The 19,200-nt window shown below is 43.4% G+C and overlaps 1 protein-coding gene across 1 annotated transcript in view; it reads right to left on the reverse strand.

The window, feature by feature from the left end:
* The window catches only part of CELSR1 (cadherin EGF LAG seven-pass G-type receptor 1), a 163,321-nt gene that overhangs the window by 25,283 nt on the left and 118,838 nt on the right, over positions 1-19,200 (reverse strand). The window contains 13 exon segments of the mRNA XM_036401298.2: positions 787-930; positions 3,612-3,795; positions 6,394-6,603; positions 6,909-7,003; positions 8,726-8,827; positions 9,842-10,025; positions 11,119-11,239; positions 12,927-13,068; positions 13,765-13,939; positions 14,262-14,375; positions 14,676-14,813; positions 14,815-14,862; positions 15,328-15,494. Of these exon segments, the coding sequence (XP_036257191.1) occupies positions 787-930; positions 3,612-3,795; positions 6,394-6,603; positions 6,909-7,003; positions 8,726-8,827; positions 9,842-10,025; positions 11,119-11,239; positions 12,927-13,068; positions 13,765-13,939; positions 14,262-14,375; positions 14,676-14,813; positions 14,815-14,862; positions 15,328-15,494 (1,824 nt within the window).

The raw sequence follows: 19,200 nt of genomic DNA on the forward strand, positions 1-19,200 counted from the left end.
TTTAATGAGCTTTCTGTTTTGGAAGAGTCTCTTAAAATTCCCATTCTCTTTTGACTTACAGAAAAGATACAAATCATAGAAGCAGATACTCTGTTTCTAAGCAAAAAGTCACAAAGCTGTTCTAGCTTATTATCTATTATTTTCAGGAGAGTTACTATTTCCTCAATCAGAAGACATTCAACAATGGCACATCTATTGAATTTTGAGTTACCCTCTTTCCCTTTGCCCAAAAACCTTGTGGTGCTTTGCAGCAGTCTTGGGATACTTCAGAGACACTGGGAAGCAGGTACTCCCCACTGTATTCTCCCTGATCACCCCGGTCAAGACTTTTTCCTTGCTGCCTAGTTCTGATAACACCTCTCTGTGCTCCCAGATTTGGATTTTCTGTCTCTCACACCTCCTCCCTCCATCTCTGCAGGGGCTGGAGGAAGGCAGCTGTGGGACTGCAGGCACTGGGCAGACATCCCATCCCATCCCATTCCATCCCATCCCATCCTTGTGGGAACAGAGGCAGAGCATTTCTCCTGCTTTGACAGGGCTTTTGAGGGGCTGCAGGCGAGACCTGACAGACAGGTACAGCCAGTCCCACAGCCCCCCATGCCTCCATCACTGCCGGCAGGCAAAATGCCTCAGAAGTATGCACAGCTGCTCCATCCCTAAATAATGCTCACTTGTGCAGACAATCGCCCTGCTCTCACCCCAGTACCACTCTGCTCCCTGAGGATCCACCACACTCCCTGGGAGCTGCCCATAATTGCTCACCAAACAGCAGCAGAAGGGTTTTACCTTTCCTTTCTGAAGGTCTGAATAAAGTATCAGGGAAGACAACAGATGACTCCAGATCTTTTGGGTAATCTTCTTTAATCTCATGAAATCGTGGTATTCTAGCTCCCGTGAAATTAGACTTGTCAAAGATGTCAACAGCAATAACTGGGAGGGGATAAAAGTTTCCCATCACCACAGTGAAACATTACTGAAAGGTTAAAATGACTGCACAATACAGATAAAAAATTTAAGCCACAAAATAGAAAGTAAAACTTAATTTTTTTCTGTTAACACCTTATATAATAACTAAAAGTTTATGTGTCAGCATTATGTTACATTTATCAAATTATACATTTATTGTTCAGTGGAAAGGAATTCACAAAACAGTATCTCATACTATGGAAACATACTGGAAACTTTGGAAGTAAAGAATGATAAAATTGTTTAGGTTGCAAAAGATCTCCAAGATCAAGTGGAACTGTTAACTCAGCACTGCCAGGTCCGGCGCTAAACCATGGCCCCAAGGGCCACATCTACATGTCCTAAATACCTCCAGGCATGGTGACTTCCCTGGGCCACCTGTTTCAATTCCTGAGAATTGTTTCAGTGAAGAAATTTTTGCTAATACCCATCTTGAGGTAGATCACTTCACTGGTACTTCTCCAGCAGCCTGACTTGGGTTTCAGAGGCTTTTCCCTGGCTGCTGCTCAGTGAATGCTCCTGCTTCACAGAGTTTCTCCATGTGCTGCTGGCTTGCTCCAGTGTGTGCTGCATGTTCCAATTTTAGACTTGCTTTTTAATGGGAAGATTAAATCTAGTGCTTCAAAACCATAGTTCTACATCTGTTGGGTTGTGAAGTCAGCTGACAGAAGCAAATAACATGCATTTAATCTGGGACTACTCCTTAGTCCTCCACTGGCAGATCCTCCCTGGCTTACCTCATCATCTCTGCCTGTTAAACTGCCCAAATACTTAAAAGCAGTTGAGTTGGCTTTAACTTTCTCATTTAGGACAAGTCACTGAGTGCCAATTTACATGTCCTGGGGGTAACCCTACACCAAAAGGTGTGATACTCTGCAAATTTCTGTATGGAGAAATATCCACGTTAAGACCCACAAATTCCCATTCCTTTCCTAGGTTCTAACTCCCAGATGAGCCATTAGGAAACTCTATTAACACCATGTTCACCTGGAAAAACTGTTCAAAAGAAAACAGAACTCTTTCAGGCCAGAGTTGCCTCATCACTCTCAAGCTTGCACCTCCTTTACACAGGAAGAACTGGTTGAAAAAAAATCATGATTTACAACCTGCAAGAAATTCTGGGGTTTGTTTTCATCTCAGTTTAGTTGCATTAAAATCCTAAGCACATTTTTTTCTGAGTATGAAGATAAAAAGATTTTGATTCTCATAGTCCTGAATCATAAGAAAGTATTTCAGTTTATTAAAGAAAAATCAAAGTGTTTCAGTTTGGCATAGTTCAACAATAATCTATGCCCCATTGATGCAGGATGCTACAGCCTTTGTAAGTTGACTGCCTCATGCCTTTGATTTTCTGCCCCTGTGACTGTGGACATAAAGCATTCTTGGGACAAGGTTTGTAGCCAATTAAAATTCTTGCTATAACAGCAGGTGTAGTTGGGAAAATAAGACCAACTTTTGGCACATAAGCCTTCTTAATATCTGAAATAAAAGCAACAGCTTGAAAAGCTAAACACAAGTTCAGGCTTATATGGTTTAGAGCACCTCTGAAAGAAAAACCAAATAGCAATGCTGCTTGTGGGGGACTTCTGAAGGTCAGCTGGCTCCATCTCACCTCACACCCAGGGCAGGACTATCACCAATACCCCCTCAGCTCAGACTGCTTGTAGCTGGGAAGAAAATGAAATAGAGAGAGCAGGGGAGAAAATGGGGAAAGAAGCTGACCAGGCTGTGATTGCTGTGCTTCATCTGCATATGCACTGCAGAGATGTCTACGAAATGCATCACAGTCCAAAGTGCAGGAGCTGCTATTTGTTTGTCAGAGGAGAAATTTCCTGTGATAGGTGAACAAGGTATGCCTGATGTTTCCTTCTCAATTTACACTCATTCTGGATCTTTTGGATCCCATAGATTTTGTTCTGATTATGGGTTTTGCAAGACTACGATGCCATTTGAAGGGCTGGTGATTCTGTGAAAATACCTTTCAGTACAAGAATCTCTACAGATGATGGTTTTCTGGCTAGGTTCCAAGTTAGGAAAGCATGTGAAAATCAGAGGTATAATCACAGAATCAGCTAGGTTGGAAAAGACCTATAAGAGCATTGAGTCAAACCTTTGATAGATCATTAGCCTGTCAACCAGACCACAGCACTAAATGCCACATCCAGTTTCTTCTTGAACATCTCCAGTGCTGGGAATTCCATCACCTCCCTGGGCAGTCCCCACCTATGCAAGTAAGATCAATAATATGCAACAAAATCAACAGTAGGGTTACTTTTTTTTTTTTACTGCAGGTGGTGTTGGTGTGACTCCTCCAAAAATGAGATGTACTACATTCAACTATATTAGTTGGTCTGAAAAGGCATTACCTTTATTTACAAACTTAGTCCTTCCTACTATCTCTACACTGCTATGACTGCAACAAAAGCCACATGGAGCAGTGGCATGGTCCAGAGGCAAAACAGATCAGAAACTTCCCAGGAGGCCCCCATGACAACTGAAAGATATGGATCAAGGCTTGATGGATTTGAAACAATGCAATGATTTTTCTCAGTAGGTACTACTGAAACAAATAACTAGCACCTCTGTCCAGCACATTTTTAAGAGTCAAAAAAGGGTTTTGATCAGTTTTCAACACAGATACTCACTCATGTTAGTAGCAACAATGACAAAGGGTCTCATGTAGGTTTTTTTCATGTTCTGGGCCACATTGTTGAAATATTCCTCATAGCGCCTGAGCAGGTGAGCGGTGCCACCCTCTGTTCGCTGAATTTGCTCCCAGTGCTCCTTGTTGCCAGGGTCCAGCAAAGCACTACCCACTTTGATAATATTCTGAGAAATAAAGTACAAGCCTGAATTATGATTCAAACACAGAGCTGGGTTTCAAGTGAGAAGTATTGAAAATTATTTGCCTGACTGCCTTAGGTAAGTGTATAATGAAATATTTAATGCAGGCATGTTCTACTGCAGCCATATAAAATACACACATCAGTTACTCACCCAGAGGTTTTTTGGTCATGTAAAGCAAATCCCTCTAAACTTTTTACAAGTAAAGTAAGCCAAAATTGGAGACTGTAAGAGAACTGCCTACTTTCTTCTTCCTAATGACAAGAAATCGAGCAAGAAATGCAGGAGGAGAACCTATCCATGTTTTCTTTGTTTCTGAGAGATCAGACACATGAAAAGCACAGCTCTTAGCAGGTACACTGAAGAACTTCTCCAGATAAATCAAAATAATGCTTTTTTGTTTAAAAACAAAAGAAAGCCATGAATAGAAATATCACTTCCTCTTTTAATTTTTTTTTTGCTTTGTTTCCTAGATAATGAAGACAACTTATACAGTGAAGAATGCTAAGAGTGAATATTAACTTGCATAGACAAACTTGAAAACACATAAGAAAGCTTAGATCATGTCATTGTCTCCCCATTTTTACATTGCTTACAAATGGTATTAAAAAGGCATTTCTTTCTGAGGACCTGACTCTTCTGCCCTTTCTTGGAAAAATATGCAAAGGGACCCTCAGGGTGAATGGAAGGAGATTGACCCCAAAAGAGTGTGCTAAATGGCTTAAGTGAGAAAAAAGCTAAAAAGTTTTTAATCTTGGTGTACATATGAACTATGTTGTTGTAACAAAACCTAATTCCTAACAAAGGTAAAATTGGCGTAAATGGCAGTAAGAATTAATCACCACAAGCTCTAAAATAGCCAAGACAAATATTTAGGCTTCATTTAGAAGGAGCTATCTGTATCGTGTCTGTACTGTTTGAGGCTGCAAGCACGTATCTGAGCTGAAAGAGACTCCCACTATGACCACCTTTACCTAGGGTGAGAAGCACAACATGGATCCCAGGAATGCAGGAGACACATACTGTACTTGGTACCAGGCCTCCTCCGTGTTTGTGAACATTATTTATGGTTTTTTATTATCTATTTTTCAGGCTTCTATGTAGGATTATGAAAAAAAATTCCTTCCTCCCTTGTGGTTCCTCAGCCTAGGATGTTGCCTCCTTTTATTCATGAGCTGTACTCGTTAGTTTTCAAATTCCTGACCTATCCTAAAATATTTAGGGAGTTCATGAAAACATCATCTGTATGAATTTCAGTGCCAAGTGCAGAGAACAATAAATTAAAGCATATGTTTCCAAACCATTTTTTTTTGCTTATTGTTCATATTTCTACTTAACAAAACATGCTAGAAATGAAGCTCCTTTTCAAGATCTGAATGGCCTGCTTCACACACCACAGGAAAGAAAAAACTGAATCTCTTAAAATTTGGTGCATCTAAAACATAAAATGTTTCAGAAGTTCTCCACTCTCTGCTGATCATACAGCCCAAGACACTAAGGAATTTTCTCAGCTGCATTTCTTCCTGCTCCTAACTCTCCAGTGACGTCCTCTCCCTGTGCAGCTTGGCTTTGCACAGCTCTCCAATTTCATCCCTGGTCTGCCTGACCTGTCTGATCCTCCTGGAGTACTGTGAGCAGTGACGTGGGTGTAGCACACATTCTCAGGGAGCCAAACAGATCTTTGGCCAGCACAGACACCAGTCTTGACCCATGGAGGGTCATTCCACATGCTGGTGCCCAAGCTCTGGGCTCTGCTAGCACAGATCCAAAGAGATGTTTTAGCTTGGACTCTGTGTTGTGCCATGGCCAGGATCTTGGTGATAGTATGGGCAAGAGTGGAGAACAGTATCCCCTGTACACATGGGACTCAGGAAAGCTCTACAAGCCTGACATGGGTCATCCAGCCTTCACATTATCACATCACAGAATACTCCCAACTGCCTTCAAATTTCACATTTTTCCACCACAACTACATATTTTACCAGACAGGGAGGATGCTACAGCTTGTTCTCTAGCCCTGGTCAGGTCTTTGGTAATAACTGTGACTTTCATCAATGCTCTGAGTAGCAGAAGCTCTCTGGCACACATTTTAGTATGTGCCTTAAAATACCAATGATATGGAAGGTCTTTCAATGTACCAACTCATGACTGAATTAGAGGAAACCTTCAGAGTCAGTAACTGGCTCAGACTTAATTCGCTGCACATTTAAATGAGCATGATCACATCAGACATGTTTTACAACAAAAATAAATACAGTACACAAAACTATTTTAGCCAGGAAAAACACATTAATGTGATGATTTCTTTTCATATGGGGAATATTTCTTTTGGCTGTTACTATGATGATATTTTTTAGAAAAGCACATTCTATTATATTTGTATTACACATACACATGCATGCATAGACACATGCATAACCAACTTCCCATTCTAATCTGAGAAGAAAGGCTTATTTGTGGAACAGATTAGTCAATTACACAATATTAGCTTCACCTTGGTCAAAGACAAATTTAATTATCCACTGCCACCTATTTTTAAGGGAAACTGTAAGGGCTCAGCACAGTGTACAGTATTTCTCTTACCTCATTGAATTCCACATCCCTTGTGGCTGCCAAGTCAAACCCTTGCTGCTGGCTCTCGTACTGGAGGACCCGGATCATGATCTGGTAAGCTGTCCTCACGTCGTTGCCATACAAGCTGTGTGTATATTTGGTGGCATTCTGCAGCGCTCTCACAATCCGTATGGTTTTATCTCCATCCAACCTGGTCTCATTGTGGTGTAACTTCTCATTCTGAATCAGATAAAAAGGAAGAAAAAATCCAATTACACATGTATTTTTTTCATTCTAGTTACAAAGACAATCACAATTTTTGGCACACGGGAATTGTTTGGTCAAAATTTTGTTTGTCTTGAGAAAGAGTTGGCAACAAAACTCAATGGCAGATGTAACTGAGAGTCAGAAAAGCACCAGGGTCCTGATGGAAAATGAGGCTGTTCAAGGTTGCAGTCAAAAGACTGAGTGCAGGGATATCATACTGGAGTCCAAACTGGTCATTATTCACAAAATAAAAGGAAAACTGAGAAAACCCAGCTTACCATGATTTTTAGATCCACAAAGGTGTTGGTGGTGCAGTTGAAAAGCTCAGGAGGCAGCCAGCCCTTCTCAATGTTACAATGGCGAACGGCATTTCCTGAGGGAAACAAAGCATCTAGTGGCAAACAATGTTCTGAATTGTGCAGGGTAAATATTCATAGATTTCAACTATCCTAGACTTTCAGATTTCCTACATTTTGAAGTTGCTCAAAGCTACACATGTATTTCAATTTCCAAACAGGGGATTCCTGCGAGAGAAAAGTTAAAGACTACTAATCTTGAGGAATTGCTTTTGCCACCTTTGAGAAGAGTCAGCTAAACTCCAAGCTCTGCCCAACTGCTCTCAGCCTCACTGCCTGATTATTCGAAAATTAATTAATTAATTTCTTTATACCAAGTACTTCCTAAGTACTTCTGAAAACCAACCCCTGCTGAGATTTCTGTGCAATAGCCTATATAGGAAGACTTCCTGGACAAATGCTGTACTTACATCAACACATGCCCACACATCTGCATGTGCTAAACACTTCAACCAACATGCATAATTGCCTTTTTGCCCTTGTAAATGGACTGTGAGCAGCTTACTGTTTCATTTAGCCTATTATATTTTGTACTATTTGTCAGATAATTTTAAAATGCAATTCTTGGCTGAGGATCCTTCACCATGAATTGCAAGTCATCTAATTCAAAATTGACATTTGTGCTAGTTAATTTGCACATAACATACTGCATATGTCTAAGCCATTTAATTACCAATATCTAAATAAGAACTATATTTAATTTTAATGGATCTAATTATATTATTTCTCTTCCATTATTAGGTGAATACAATTAAGCCTCAGGTTCTTAGTCTGAATATTCATTATTATAAGGCTTACTTTGAATAATTTGTAAAATTTACTTAGAGCGTGCAATTACAATAAGCAACATCGCCTAGAAGAGACGCTTGGGTGAACCACTTCAAGAACACTGCAGAAAACTCATTTTAATTCAGCTTTATACTGCTTAATCATGAAAATATTCTTCACCTAAAAAAAAAATTCTATCTCCTAAAATCTTTAGAACAGTTGACCACAAATCTTCTGCACACCTATAAGCAGTGGGCTCCTCCTAGAAATATTTGGGGCAGTCACATAACTATTTATAACTCCCTGAGCCTAAGGAACACTCACAGCAGAGAGTTACCATGTCCAGAACCAAGACAGAGTTTTCACTTCCCACAGAACAGCCTTTGGAAAAGATAGGGAACTCTATTTTCAAAAATCTGATACATGTTTTCAGAGACATATATGAAAAAATTGTCATTTGCCTGTTGTACAAAACAACATAGCTCATCTGCTTTATAAAAGGTGTTTTTCAGCTGTTTTGCTTATGGAAAAGATATTGTGTGGAAAAATGCAAGTTTTGTTGCAACTCTTAGCTTTAGTAGGCTGCAATCCTAGTAAAGCAGTCATCAGATATGATTTTCCTAATTTTATCTTTGCCCAGAGGAACTGTATGGCAAAAGAACACTTATAAGTCACTAGAAACTGAAAGTTACATGTGTAAGAATTGCTTGATAAATAGAAAATAGGGCTCTGATTTTTTGAAAATAGAGAATTTTTGTGCTTTTTACATGTTTATCTGCTGTACTGCTGCATTTATTTATTGCTAGTATTCCAAATGTATTTGATTTCAGCTAGCTATACTCTTCTGCTTATGATATATAAGTTATGCTGCAGACTCTAGACTCAATGAATTAATGCTATTCCTATGTACACTTAAAAAAAAAAAAAAGGCATGCAGATAAAGTAGGTAATTATTTACCCAGGGAACTTACCCACTGAGCCCTTAGGACAAGGCACAGCAGCTGGCTGGCCAAACTTGGTCTGTGGCCACCAAATACCAGCCTCAAAAGCTTTGGGACAGCCATTATAAATTACTGAAAGCAGAAAAAGAAATGATGCAATTTTTCTAACAAGATAAAAATCGTAACAGTGAGACATTTCAACCTGCCTGAAGGACCTTCCTGTAATTCCAAAGCCCTGTCCGGATACCTGTCCTCTGCAGTGCCTTCCAAGCTGTAACCCACCAGCTGCTCCTTATCCAACGGATTGGACAGACAGGTACAGGCAGAGGAGAGCTCAGGATGATTATGGGGCTCTGGATTTTGGCTCTGCCTATCTCTGCTTGCTCCTTTATTGTGGGAAAACATTTCTCCTTTATTTTGCCCACACACTGCTGTTGCAGCAGCTTTGTGCTTATCACAGGAGGACAGTGGGTGGGTGGGTGGGTGAGAGGAAAGGCAGGATGGGCAAGGTGGGGAAGGAAGGCAGAGTGCACGAGGCACACGGCACGGTGCCTCTGTGGGCAAAAGGCATGAGCCTCTCACCAGCCTCTTCAGCTGCAGCTCAGCAATACAACACTGCACTGGCAGATGAACTCGGGTTTAAAGAAAAGCCGCTGCTAGTTTTTGCTCCCCCTACTCCACCTCAGCTGGCTCTATTTCCATGTGAGAAAAATTAAAGAGATAACAGCTTTTTTTCCATTCCCTCAGCCCCCATGAGTCACACTGGCACATATCTAGGAGGAGGGGTGGATGTTCAGGCTGCTGCAGCCCCCATTGCCCCCACTGCTGGAGCCATGCTGCTGGGCCCAGCAGTGTCCCCACAGTGTCCCCATCTGCGCGCTGCCAGTGGCTCTGGTCCCACATGGCAGCGTGGCCGGGCAGCGTGGCTGGGCCGCAGGGCCGGCAGCGGGCTGGGCCGCAGGGCCGGGCAGCGTGGCTGGGCCGCAGGGCCGGGCAGCGTGGCTGGGCCGCAGGGCCTGGCAGCGTGGCTGGGCCGCAGGGCCTGGCAGCGTGGCTGGGCCGCAGGGCCTGGCAGCGTGGCTGGGCCGCAGGGCCTGGCAGCGTGGCTGGGCCGCAGGGCCGGGCAGCGTGGCTGGGCTGAGGTACCTTCACAGCCCCTCACGGTGACCTCTGCAAAGGGGTTGTCGCAGCGGTTGCACTGGCGCCCGATGACGCCGGGCTTGCAGGGGCACTGTCCCGTCTCCATGTCGCAGGCGCGCGTGTGGGAGCCAGATGGGAAGCAGTCGCAGGGGTAGCAGGTGTCACTGCTTTGGGGCCTGTAGTAATTGGCCTAGAAAAACCAAAATGAGAGACACAAGGTGTTTGACTTCCAAACTGCCCACATTTCTGAAACCTGCTCTAACAGCTTGTACATCATAAAAGGGCTCATTTAGCAGAGCACAGATAAATTTATGTTACTATTATCAGAGACCCAGGGTTTGAATTGCCATTTGCAGCAGAGCCACAGGGCCCATATCACTCCTTGGGCACTTGCAACAAGTGCCCACCAAACATATTCTTGGAGGATTTACAGTTTTCTCAGCTTTGCAATTCTGCTCTTGTATGGCATGAAGGAGCCACTAAGGAAACTTCCTGCACTGTGCATTTGTGTTTCACGTAGAGGGTGGAGAGCACGCAATGATCCCATATTCAAATCACCTCTGTACATGTATTTGATCTGAGGCATTAGGATTGCACAAGAGTGTGGAGCTGGCACCCCACTGACTCCATTTCATGCAACAGTTGCTGTGTGTCCTGCTGGCATTTCAGAAAGGAGCAGGGGGCCAGATTCACAGCCGCCAGTCTGTACAAGCCCAGCTCCTCTGATGTCATTCAAGCCAGTTTAAAACCTATTGTGAGAAGTCCTTTGTAAAACCTTCATGACGAGGTGCCTCCCCTCCCATGTCCCCCATCTGTCCCTGCCTGTCCAGAGATGAGGAAAGCATTTAGCCCTGCAGCTCTCTCCAGCTGCCTGGCCTCTTGCTGGCCATAGCACAGGGGCAAGCTTCGGCCAGCTGGCCCGAGCTGTTTCATGGCCATTACTCACTTGTGATGCACAAAACCCCACTGACACTCCTCTGCACCCCGGCCTGATCTCCCCTGATAAACCAGGCTGCACTTCAGAGATCAGAGCCAGGCTTTCATCCTCTCAGCTCGCTTTTCCAAACACAAATAAGATAAGAGCTGTACAGTATGATTTGGAGAAGGGTGGTGCCAGCAAAATGTTTTGGGTAATGATTAACTCCACTGTGCACATACATATATATGTGATACAAAGCACAACCATGTGTACTTTGTATCAGATACTCACTTGTAATTATAAGTGGTACAGTTTCTTTTTAAACTAAAGAAATTTTGACTTAAGACTGGTTTCTTTTGCTTACCTTGCAGTGGCACTCTCCATTGGTCTTATTGCAATCAGAATCAAACCCTTTACTAGTCTCACAATTACATGGGCCACAGATGGGATTTCCCCACCAACCTCTGGGACAAGGTAGGTCGATCCTATTAAAGAAAATCAAATTGAAAAAAAGTTATTTTAAGTTCCCTCTTTAAAAGGGTGAAAATAAAGCTTTGGACCAAATCTGCACTCAACTGCATCAGCTTACAGACAGTAATGTATCTCAAACAACAATCAATACATATATAAATATAAATACACTATGATATGGGAAAACTTAGAATATCAGTGCTATGAAAACCTAGAGGGAATGCTTCTCTAAGTATTTTCAAGTGCAGGTGGCTCTGAGCCGGTGCCCTGGTTTATCTACCACCACGAACTGCCTTGGGGTACAGCTCCCCAACACTTTATATCCCACTCCCCATCCCCATCCTGCCCCAGCCCACAGGGACACCAGTTCAGGTGCAAAGCTCTCTCCAAGTTCATCCTATAAAGAAAAGCCACTACTTTCAACCAACCTGGCTTTCTTGGACTGTTCACTACAAGGTCTGAAAAGCCCTGCTCTGCCTGAGGAGAGACAGAGGACCCATGGCTGGAGACATGGAAGAGGGGAGGGTGGCAGCTTTGATCTGGACTGTGGATCAAAGACTATGATTCAGACTGAGTGCAGCAGCACTGGAAGCTAAGCAGCAAGCCAAAGGCCACCCCTGCTGAAGGAAAACCCCATTCCCACTGGGACTATTTCATCTGGGGAGCCTCTGAGATGGTTATCCCACAGATGCCCCAACACTAGTTCTGGCAAGGAGAGCTCTGATTCTCTGATAGCTGGGAGTGTTTGTCAAGCAATAGCCTGAAGGACAAGGGCTCTGAGACTGGGATCCTGGAAATGCACAAGGTATCCCCTCCCTGGTGCTCATTTTTAGGAAAGAAAAAACTATTTCCATGTGTTTTGAAGACCAATTTTATTTATGGTAATTGGTAGGTATTTACTTCTAAGCTTTAGAATATGAAAACCACAATGTTGCACTTGACACATGTCAGCAGATAATGACAAGGGACAATGTCTCTGTGTCCCTAATCCAGAGGAATGAAAGACAAATCTCGCAACAGCATGGCCAACATTTGCAAGCCCACACTACAAAAGGCAGAGGAAGAAGCTTGCAGTTTTCAAAGGGAAGGAAACATCACATGAGCCATTCCTAAACAGGCAGACAAATGCACTTCATTTGCACATCATGAATGGCCCATATTACAGTAAATCAAAGTGCCGCCTTTGGGATAAGGCTGGTTGCTGAATGCTTATCAGAGACCAGGAAGCTGCTGACGAGGGAATCAGCACGTTTCTCCCACAAAGCAACAGACACAGGCCCCAGACTGTCCAGAAGAGATGGCTCTTTGCCAGCTCAGGGACTGGACCTACACTGCCAAGAGACTTTATCTTGCTAGAGGCCACCGAACTGGTGCATCGCTCTGTGTGCTGGGGAAGCTGGAGGAGAGATGCAGAGCAAAGTCAGGCCAAGCCCACCACAAAGTACAGGTGAGATGCAGTGCTGTGCAACACAGCAGAACTGGTTGAGCCCCTGAGCAGCTGATGAAGCAAACTGGCTCCTGAATAACATGTCTAGTTTCTGAGAAGAGTTCAGGAATGCCAAAAGGCAACGGAGCCTAAAATACCACTCAAATTGTAACAGGAAAGTTTATCAGAGCAGAACAGGAAGTGGGAGGACTGATGCCCTAGGTGAAGAGCTTCCTGGCAGGATCAAGAAACCAAGAACAAAATAATTCTCTTACTTGCTTTCACAGTACTGTCCGTAGTAGCTTTGTCCACACTCACAGGTGTAGCCATGGGATGAGCTAGGTTTGTGCACGCATGTGGAGACATGCTCACATGGGTTCAAGTTGCATACATCAACACAGTCTCTCCCAAAGTACCCTGGGGAGACAAGGTAAGAAAATTACAGCAACCATTGTAATTTATGATTTGCATGTCTCCAAAAGACTGTCTGTCTTAAGCTTATACACTAATAACCCATCTTTGATAATCAGTAGATTCCCCCTGAGATACTGTCAGAAATGAAACACTCCTTTCCCTCTCAAACAAAATGATAGTAAGCCATTCTTTTTGACAGTCTGTTACCATGCTTGAGGCACCTTTGTGCCTTTGGTTCCCAGCTTTATATTTGGAGCATGTGCTACAAATAGTTTTGTATTCTCTCGCTGCATGTATGGGAGGTGACTGTGCTGGGTGCTGACAGCATGTGCTGGCTACATGCTCCAAAACAGAGAAAACATCCAAAGTATCTTGATTAGGATGCAGAGTGAGAGACTGAAATTCAACAGCAGAAAAGGCTGAGAAAGAAAGAAAAAAAAAACATTAAAAGAAAAGGGGAGGTACAGAGGAGTTTTTTGGACCAGAGACTGTCTGTCCATTTGGTGGATACCTTGCCTGGATTCTTAGCCCAGGAGTGCAGCTTCCAGGGTGCTAGAGTAAGAGTGAGAAGGGTAATACTGACTGGAAGAGGAAGAATCAGAAGATGAACACTTTGCCAGCACGCTGCTGCTGCTGTGCTGCTTCTGATGAGCTCATGGAGGTGTGATCCAGCTCCTGTATGAGTGGCCAGCAGGTTACCTGGGTCACAGACACAGGAGTAGCTGTCCCAGTCGTCACTGCAGTAGCTGTGCTGGGGACATGGGTTGGAATCACAAGGGTTATCCACTTCACAGCCCTCCCTCACGTTGATCTTGATAGCCTGTTTCATGTTCAGTGTCGCTATGTTTGTAGATGTCTCTCCCATTCTTACTCCCTGGTGACAAAAGACAATTATTTTAAAATTAGTCTCCTTTCAGAGTACATTATTATATTTATTATTTTTATCAATCAATGAGGCTACATTTTAAAGAAATCACCTGATGAGCCAAACCCAGATTTTTTTGTCAAATATTTTTCCCCTATGTGATAAGATTTGTACCTGGCAAAGTGAGCAGACTTTAATATTTTGATTCTTAGATAATTTTTATGGAGGAAACAGAAATGTTTCAGGGTGGATGAAAAAGAAACCTCCCACATTTTCACCTGGGCATTTTCTCATGAGTTCAACATTTATTGCTACACTTTTAATTTCATACCTGCATACATCCATAAAATCCCTGCTGAACAGAGACTTGGTCTCCAGAGACACCTCCCACAATGATGCTTTTCATTTTCAATCCAGGTAGTTGATTTCCAATCTGCACAGTGCTCTGTGAGGAAAACAACAGCTGATAAGAAGCACTATCAGAGTTGTGATAGAGTCAAGCAGTAGCTGACAGATTACATAAAAAATACCAAAGCAGTGAGGAGCCAGACATTGGAATGTGTCTTTTTATGACTTCTTTGTAAGATATATTATCATAAAGTTTAATAAATTAATATAATTGATTAGGCATAAATCACTGCAGAACATGTCTCACAGCATAAGTACTTGTCCACAGTCCTCTATCCTAGTTTCTCCTAAAAGCATTTGTGCAGTGCTCAGTGGCAAAGCTTCTATGCTGCCTTACCTGGTACATCCCATAGTCCAAGGACATGACAGCAAGGTACTTGAGATCTTTACCATCTTTTGCACTCTTCAGCTCTACTAATAAATGATGCCATTCCCCATCACTGACCCGTGACTGGCTCATCTTCAAACTAGCAACCTTGGCTCAGGCCACTGTACACTTCAAACTGCACATAGTTGTTCAGTATCTGTTGGGGAAAAAAAAACCAACCATGTCTTTTTTTGCTACATATTTGTACTTGATGCAGAAGGAGGTGGAGGGCAAGATAATAACATTTCCTAAGAGAACCCAAAAGGAAAAAAAGCTCAAAGAGTAAAGATGGGAATGCTTGCAAGAACTCCTTTGTATAATTTTGGACATTCAGACTCCAGCTTCCCTTATGGGCAAAAAACCTCCAAAGGAATAGATCCATTTTTTACATCTATATTAATGCCCACTACTACCTCTGACTAGAAAAATAATTTTAAATTAATATGGTTTTTATAATGATATTTTGATCATTCACTTTTTGATCATTGTAAAAGGCTAAAGTAATGATATGTTTTTATCGACATGCATTTAGCTAGGTGGATGAAGCTGTGTAGTTGATCTGGCCATATCCACTGCTGGGGGAGTATTAATTCTTTTCTAGGCAAAGGCAGCCACACTTTACCTGAATGTTGATCTTGGATGCAGCCCCAGCATTGGCTTGCATTAACATGCCATTGACTTTCCTGGTTCTGAACATCAGCCCAATGTACCACGGCACGGAGATGGTGATGTCAAGGTCACTCCAAATGATAATGCTCTCACCACTGAAACGCTGAGGAGAAGGCATTGCTGTGAATCAAAATACACAAGAGAAATGGTTTTTATCATTCAGGACAAATGTGAAGAGGAAAAATGATGCTATTTCACAGGGAGCTAGTCCCTCTTCCACTGAGCTACGTTCAATCTACCATGGATGAAGAGCTGGTCTAGGGGAGCTACTGTGAAAGAGTTGATAATACTGCAAATTCATAACCTACCCTGGTTGTGGGTAGGCATCTTGGTGCCTGTACTCAAAAGCAGCACCTCCACACTGCTATGGCATTACCCACATGAGAGCTGTTCCTAGAAAGGGAAGCTCAGGATCTCTGCTGATATAGTTCTGCTGGTGAGTGGGTGGACAGAGCAGGAAGTATGAGGGCAACAGTTGCTTCAGATGTTTTCAACACAACCTTGATTACCTGCTTCTAATTAACAGATTAAACACAGGAAAAGGCTGGGAGGCAACAGGAAATATGAATTAATTGTGAATACTCCAGGGCCAGATTATTCAGCTGCCCCAGCTACACAGTCTTTTCACAGGGAGAAAGTTTGTGTGGAATTACCTAAATCACCTGCTTTAAATGTTCTGAGGTGACAGCTGCAAAATTTCCCTTCTCTCTAACCTTGCACAAGCACAGCTCCTACAGCTCCTTCTATTGAAGGCTCCTACAGCCTTCAATAGAAAGCACTTTGCTGATGGAAAATAGAGGAACACCCATCCCCTTGGACTTCTAAAGTTGTTACCCTGGGTAATAGGAGCTACAGTCGCATGGATTAGTTGATCCCACTGATTAGAAGCACAGATTAAGCCATGGGAGATCTGTGCTATTTGCAACACCTCCACCATGTGTGGAACCTTGTAGGAGATCTACAGTCAGCCCCTTCCTGACATCCTTGCTTGTGGGCATGTTGGTGAAGTTCATGGCAGCTTTTTGCCAGTAGAAGCAGGTCTTAGAGCCTGGGTACAACCACCACAGATTAGCACCCAGCCTTTTATTTCATCATGTGCTGAGTGCATGTCGGTCAGGGAAATCACAGGGCTTAACAGTCTTTCCCCTTCTGCTCCACACTACCATATCTGCTGACACTTTCTGGATTTTTTGTAGTAGATCATGTATATAAAAATGCATATGTGTTACTATATACTATGGGCATATGTGTAAGTTCTTAGAAAAAGGTTGAGGGATGACACCACACCAGAAATGGGGGATAGTTGATGTGAAGTTGCATTGTTGAATAAAGCCAAACCCCAAATTCTTGTATGTCTGCCTTGCTGGTGTCTACAAAGAGAAAGACTGGAGTGAGGAGTGGAGTGCAGGGGTTGGAGTAAAGTGCAAGCCCTTTAGTTCCCTATTGCAAGCCCTTTAGCTCCCTATTTGTGAGAAAGAAAAAGTCAGAGACTACTGGGCTACCACTAGTCAAGCCAGAGGTGGAACTTGACTTGCCCTTCCTTAAGATGTGGTTACCCAGCCACCCCACACCAGGCTAAGGGCAGGCAGGCTAAGGGGCAGCCCTCCTCCCTCCTCCTCCAGCCTGTGATCTCACCTTTGCCAGAGAGGGCATATGGTGGAACAACTGCAGCATAGCCTGCTCTTGAAAACCAGATGGCAACTTTAAAAAAGGTTGTCACCAGATACAGATGTCTCAGGTTGCTTAAAAGTTGAATGCAGTACTTGAATTCTGGCTATCTGGGCCAGGGCACAATTCTGGGCCAGGGCACAATTCATCAGCCCACACTGCACCACATCAATGTCAAAGCATATATCAATGTAAAAGTAGCCAGGACATCAGTGTTGAGCAGGATTATTTTCTCTTACTCCACCTATGCAAAAGTCAGCCTTTGCCTTCCTCCTCTACCCTGCTGACCTTCACAATAACCTCAGCTTCCAACTGTGCTGCTGGTTTTCTGGGCTGTTGCTGAGATTTTTGAGCCCATCTGCCTCTGGAGTGCAGAGGCAGGATGCAAAGTTGTGGGCTTCCCACCTGCTGAAGGCTGGGAATGCTGTGTGCAAGCATTTTGCCTTTGCTCCTGGGAGAACTGGACTGGCATGGCAATTAGCCACCTTCTTCCTTTTCTCACTGGTGGTGACTTTCTGTGCTTGCAAATAGCATTCCCTTCCCACACCTTCTCCCAACCTCCCTCCCTTCCCTGGGGCCAGGGTGCACCTTTCCCTGCTAGTTAAATAGAAATCTCCATTTGTCAGTCCCCTCTGACCTCCCTCTTCCCCCCAGCCCTTCCTCATGCCTGGGACCAGGAGTGTCCATGGAGGGGGTGGCACATCCACTGTCCTCAGATGGGACCTGACCTCCCCTGTCACCACAGAGGCCCACATGATTCCCAGCACCCCCTGCCATGGGCAGTGCAGTGATACAAACTGATCCTTTGCTCAGAGTTTGCCACTTGAAGCACTGCCTGTGTATCTATGATCACTCTAAAGAGTCCTGTGCTCAGCAGGCCGGCAGAAACACATGAGGGCCATTCCCTGTGGAGACAGAGGGCCTGGGGAAACATCCCACTGGATGTCACCTGCAGTGTGGGAAACATGCTACCAACATGCCACTGGATGTCACCTGCAGTGTGGGAAACATGCTGCCAATATCCCACTGGATGTCACCTGCAGTGTGGGTGCTGGACCTGTGGAAGCTTATGTTTAGGTCCAGCCCAAGGCTAGTGCAATGACACTGGCCATCCAAGTGTGAGTCAGACACAGCTGCTAGATCTTCACAAAATTGCAACACCTAATAGTTTAAAAGAATTAAATTACAATAAAGGGGAAAATAATTTTCCTTAATTTTATCTCCTTTCTATATATCAGAAGAGGGAGAGGGAACTGCCAGAAGGTGAATTAACAGATTCTAGGAGGGTGGTGAAGGTAAAACATCCCATCCTTACTAGTGTATGCTAGATCCCAGAGGTTCTGAAGAGCAGGAAATGAAAAAAAGGTTAATTGGTAACTTGCCAAAGTCTTTGTCATCTGTTAGCCTGAAGCAGAACCAGCACTGCCATAGGGATTAAAGAAATGCAGCACTCCTACTCAAAACTGCAAATATTCTATTGAAGAGTTTAAAAAAAATAGCTGCCTAATAATAGCTAATGCTCTTAGGATCATAGCTGAGCATTCAAATAAGAAATTTGAAAGACAGGAGAATAGCATATCTATGACTGACTCTATCTCCTGACTTTAACTTTGGGCTCCTGAAATCTTTGGTCACATTGTGTTTCTTTCTTGGCTTGCAATTTTTCCACAGGGACACTGGCCTACAAATACCATTAAAGAACCAAGCAGCCTGCTGCCTTCAAACTGTCAAAAAAACCCCACAAAGTGAGGCATCAGCAAGAACATGGGGTTTTTCATTAACAAAGGGGACATGCAGGAATGTACAGTGCTGGAGGCAGAGGTGACAGCTGGGACTGGGGGAGGCAGTGCTGCTGTGACTGCCACCATCTCTTTCACCTGAATTAAAAATGAGTTTCCAGGGATGGCTACAGGGCAGCTCCCAGATGATAATCTAAATCCCAAACTTTGTGGATTGGTCTTGAGTTTGGGATAAGAAAATAATAAATTAAACAAACATTTGATCAAAATTTGAATTTCCATTTGAAAAACAGAGGCAAGGAGAGTCTTTGCATGTGACAGCAGTACTCGCATTTACACCAGTACAGGATACACCATAGCTGGGCCCCTGGCACTCCCTTCAGGATACATCATAGTGGGTTTGTAGCACATTGAACAGC

Source organism: Molothrus ater, chromosome 5 (genome assembly GCF_012460135.2).
Source record: "Molothrus ater isolate BHLD 08-10-18 breed brown headed cowbird chromosome 5, BPBGC_Mater_1.1, whole genome shotgun sequence".
Taxonomy (NCBI): domain Eukaryota; kingdom Metazoa; phylum Chordata; class Aves; order Passeriformes; family Icteridae; genus Molothrus; species Molothrus ater.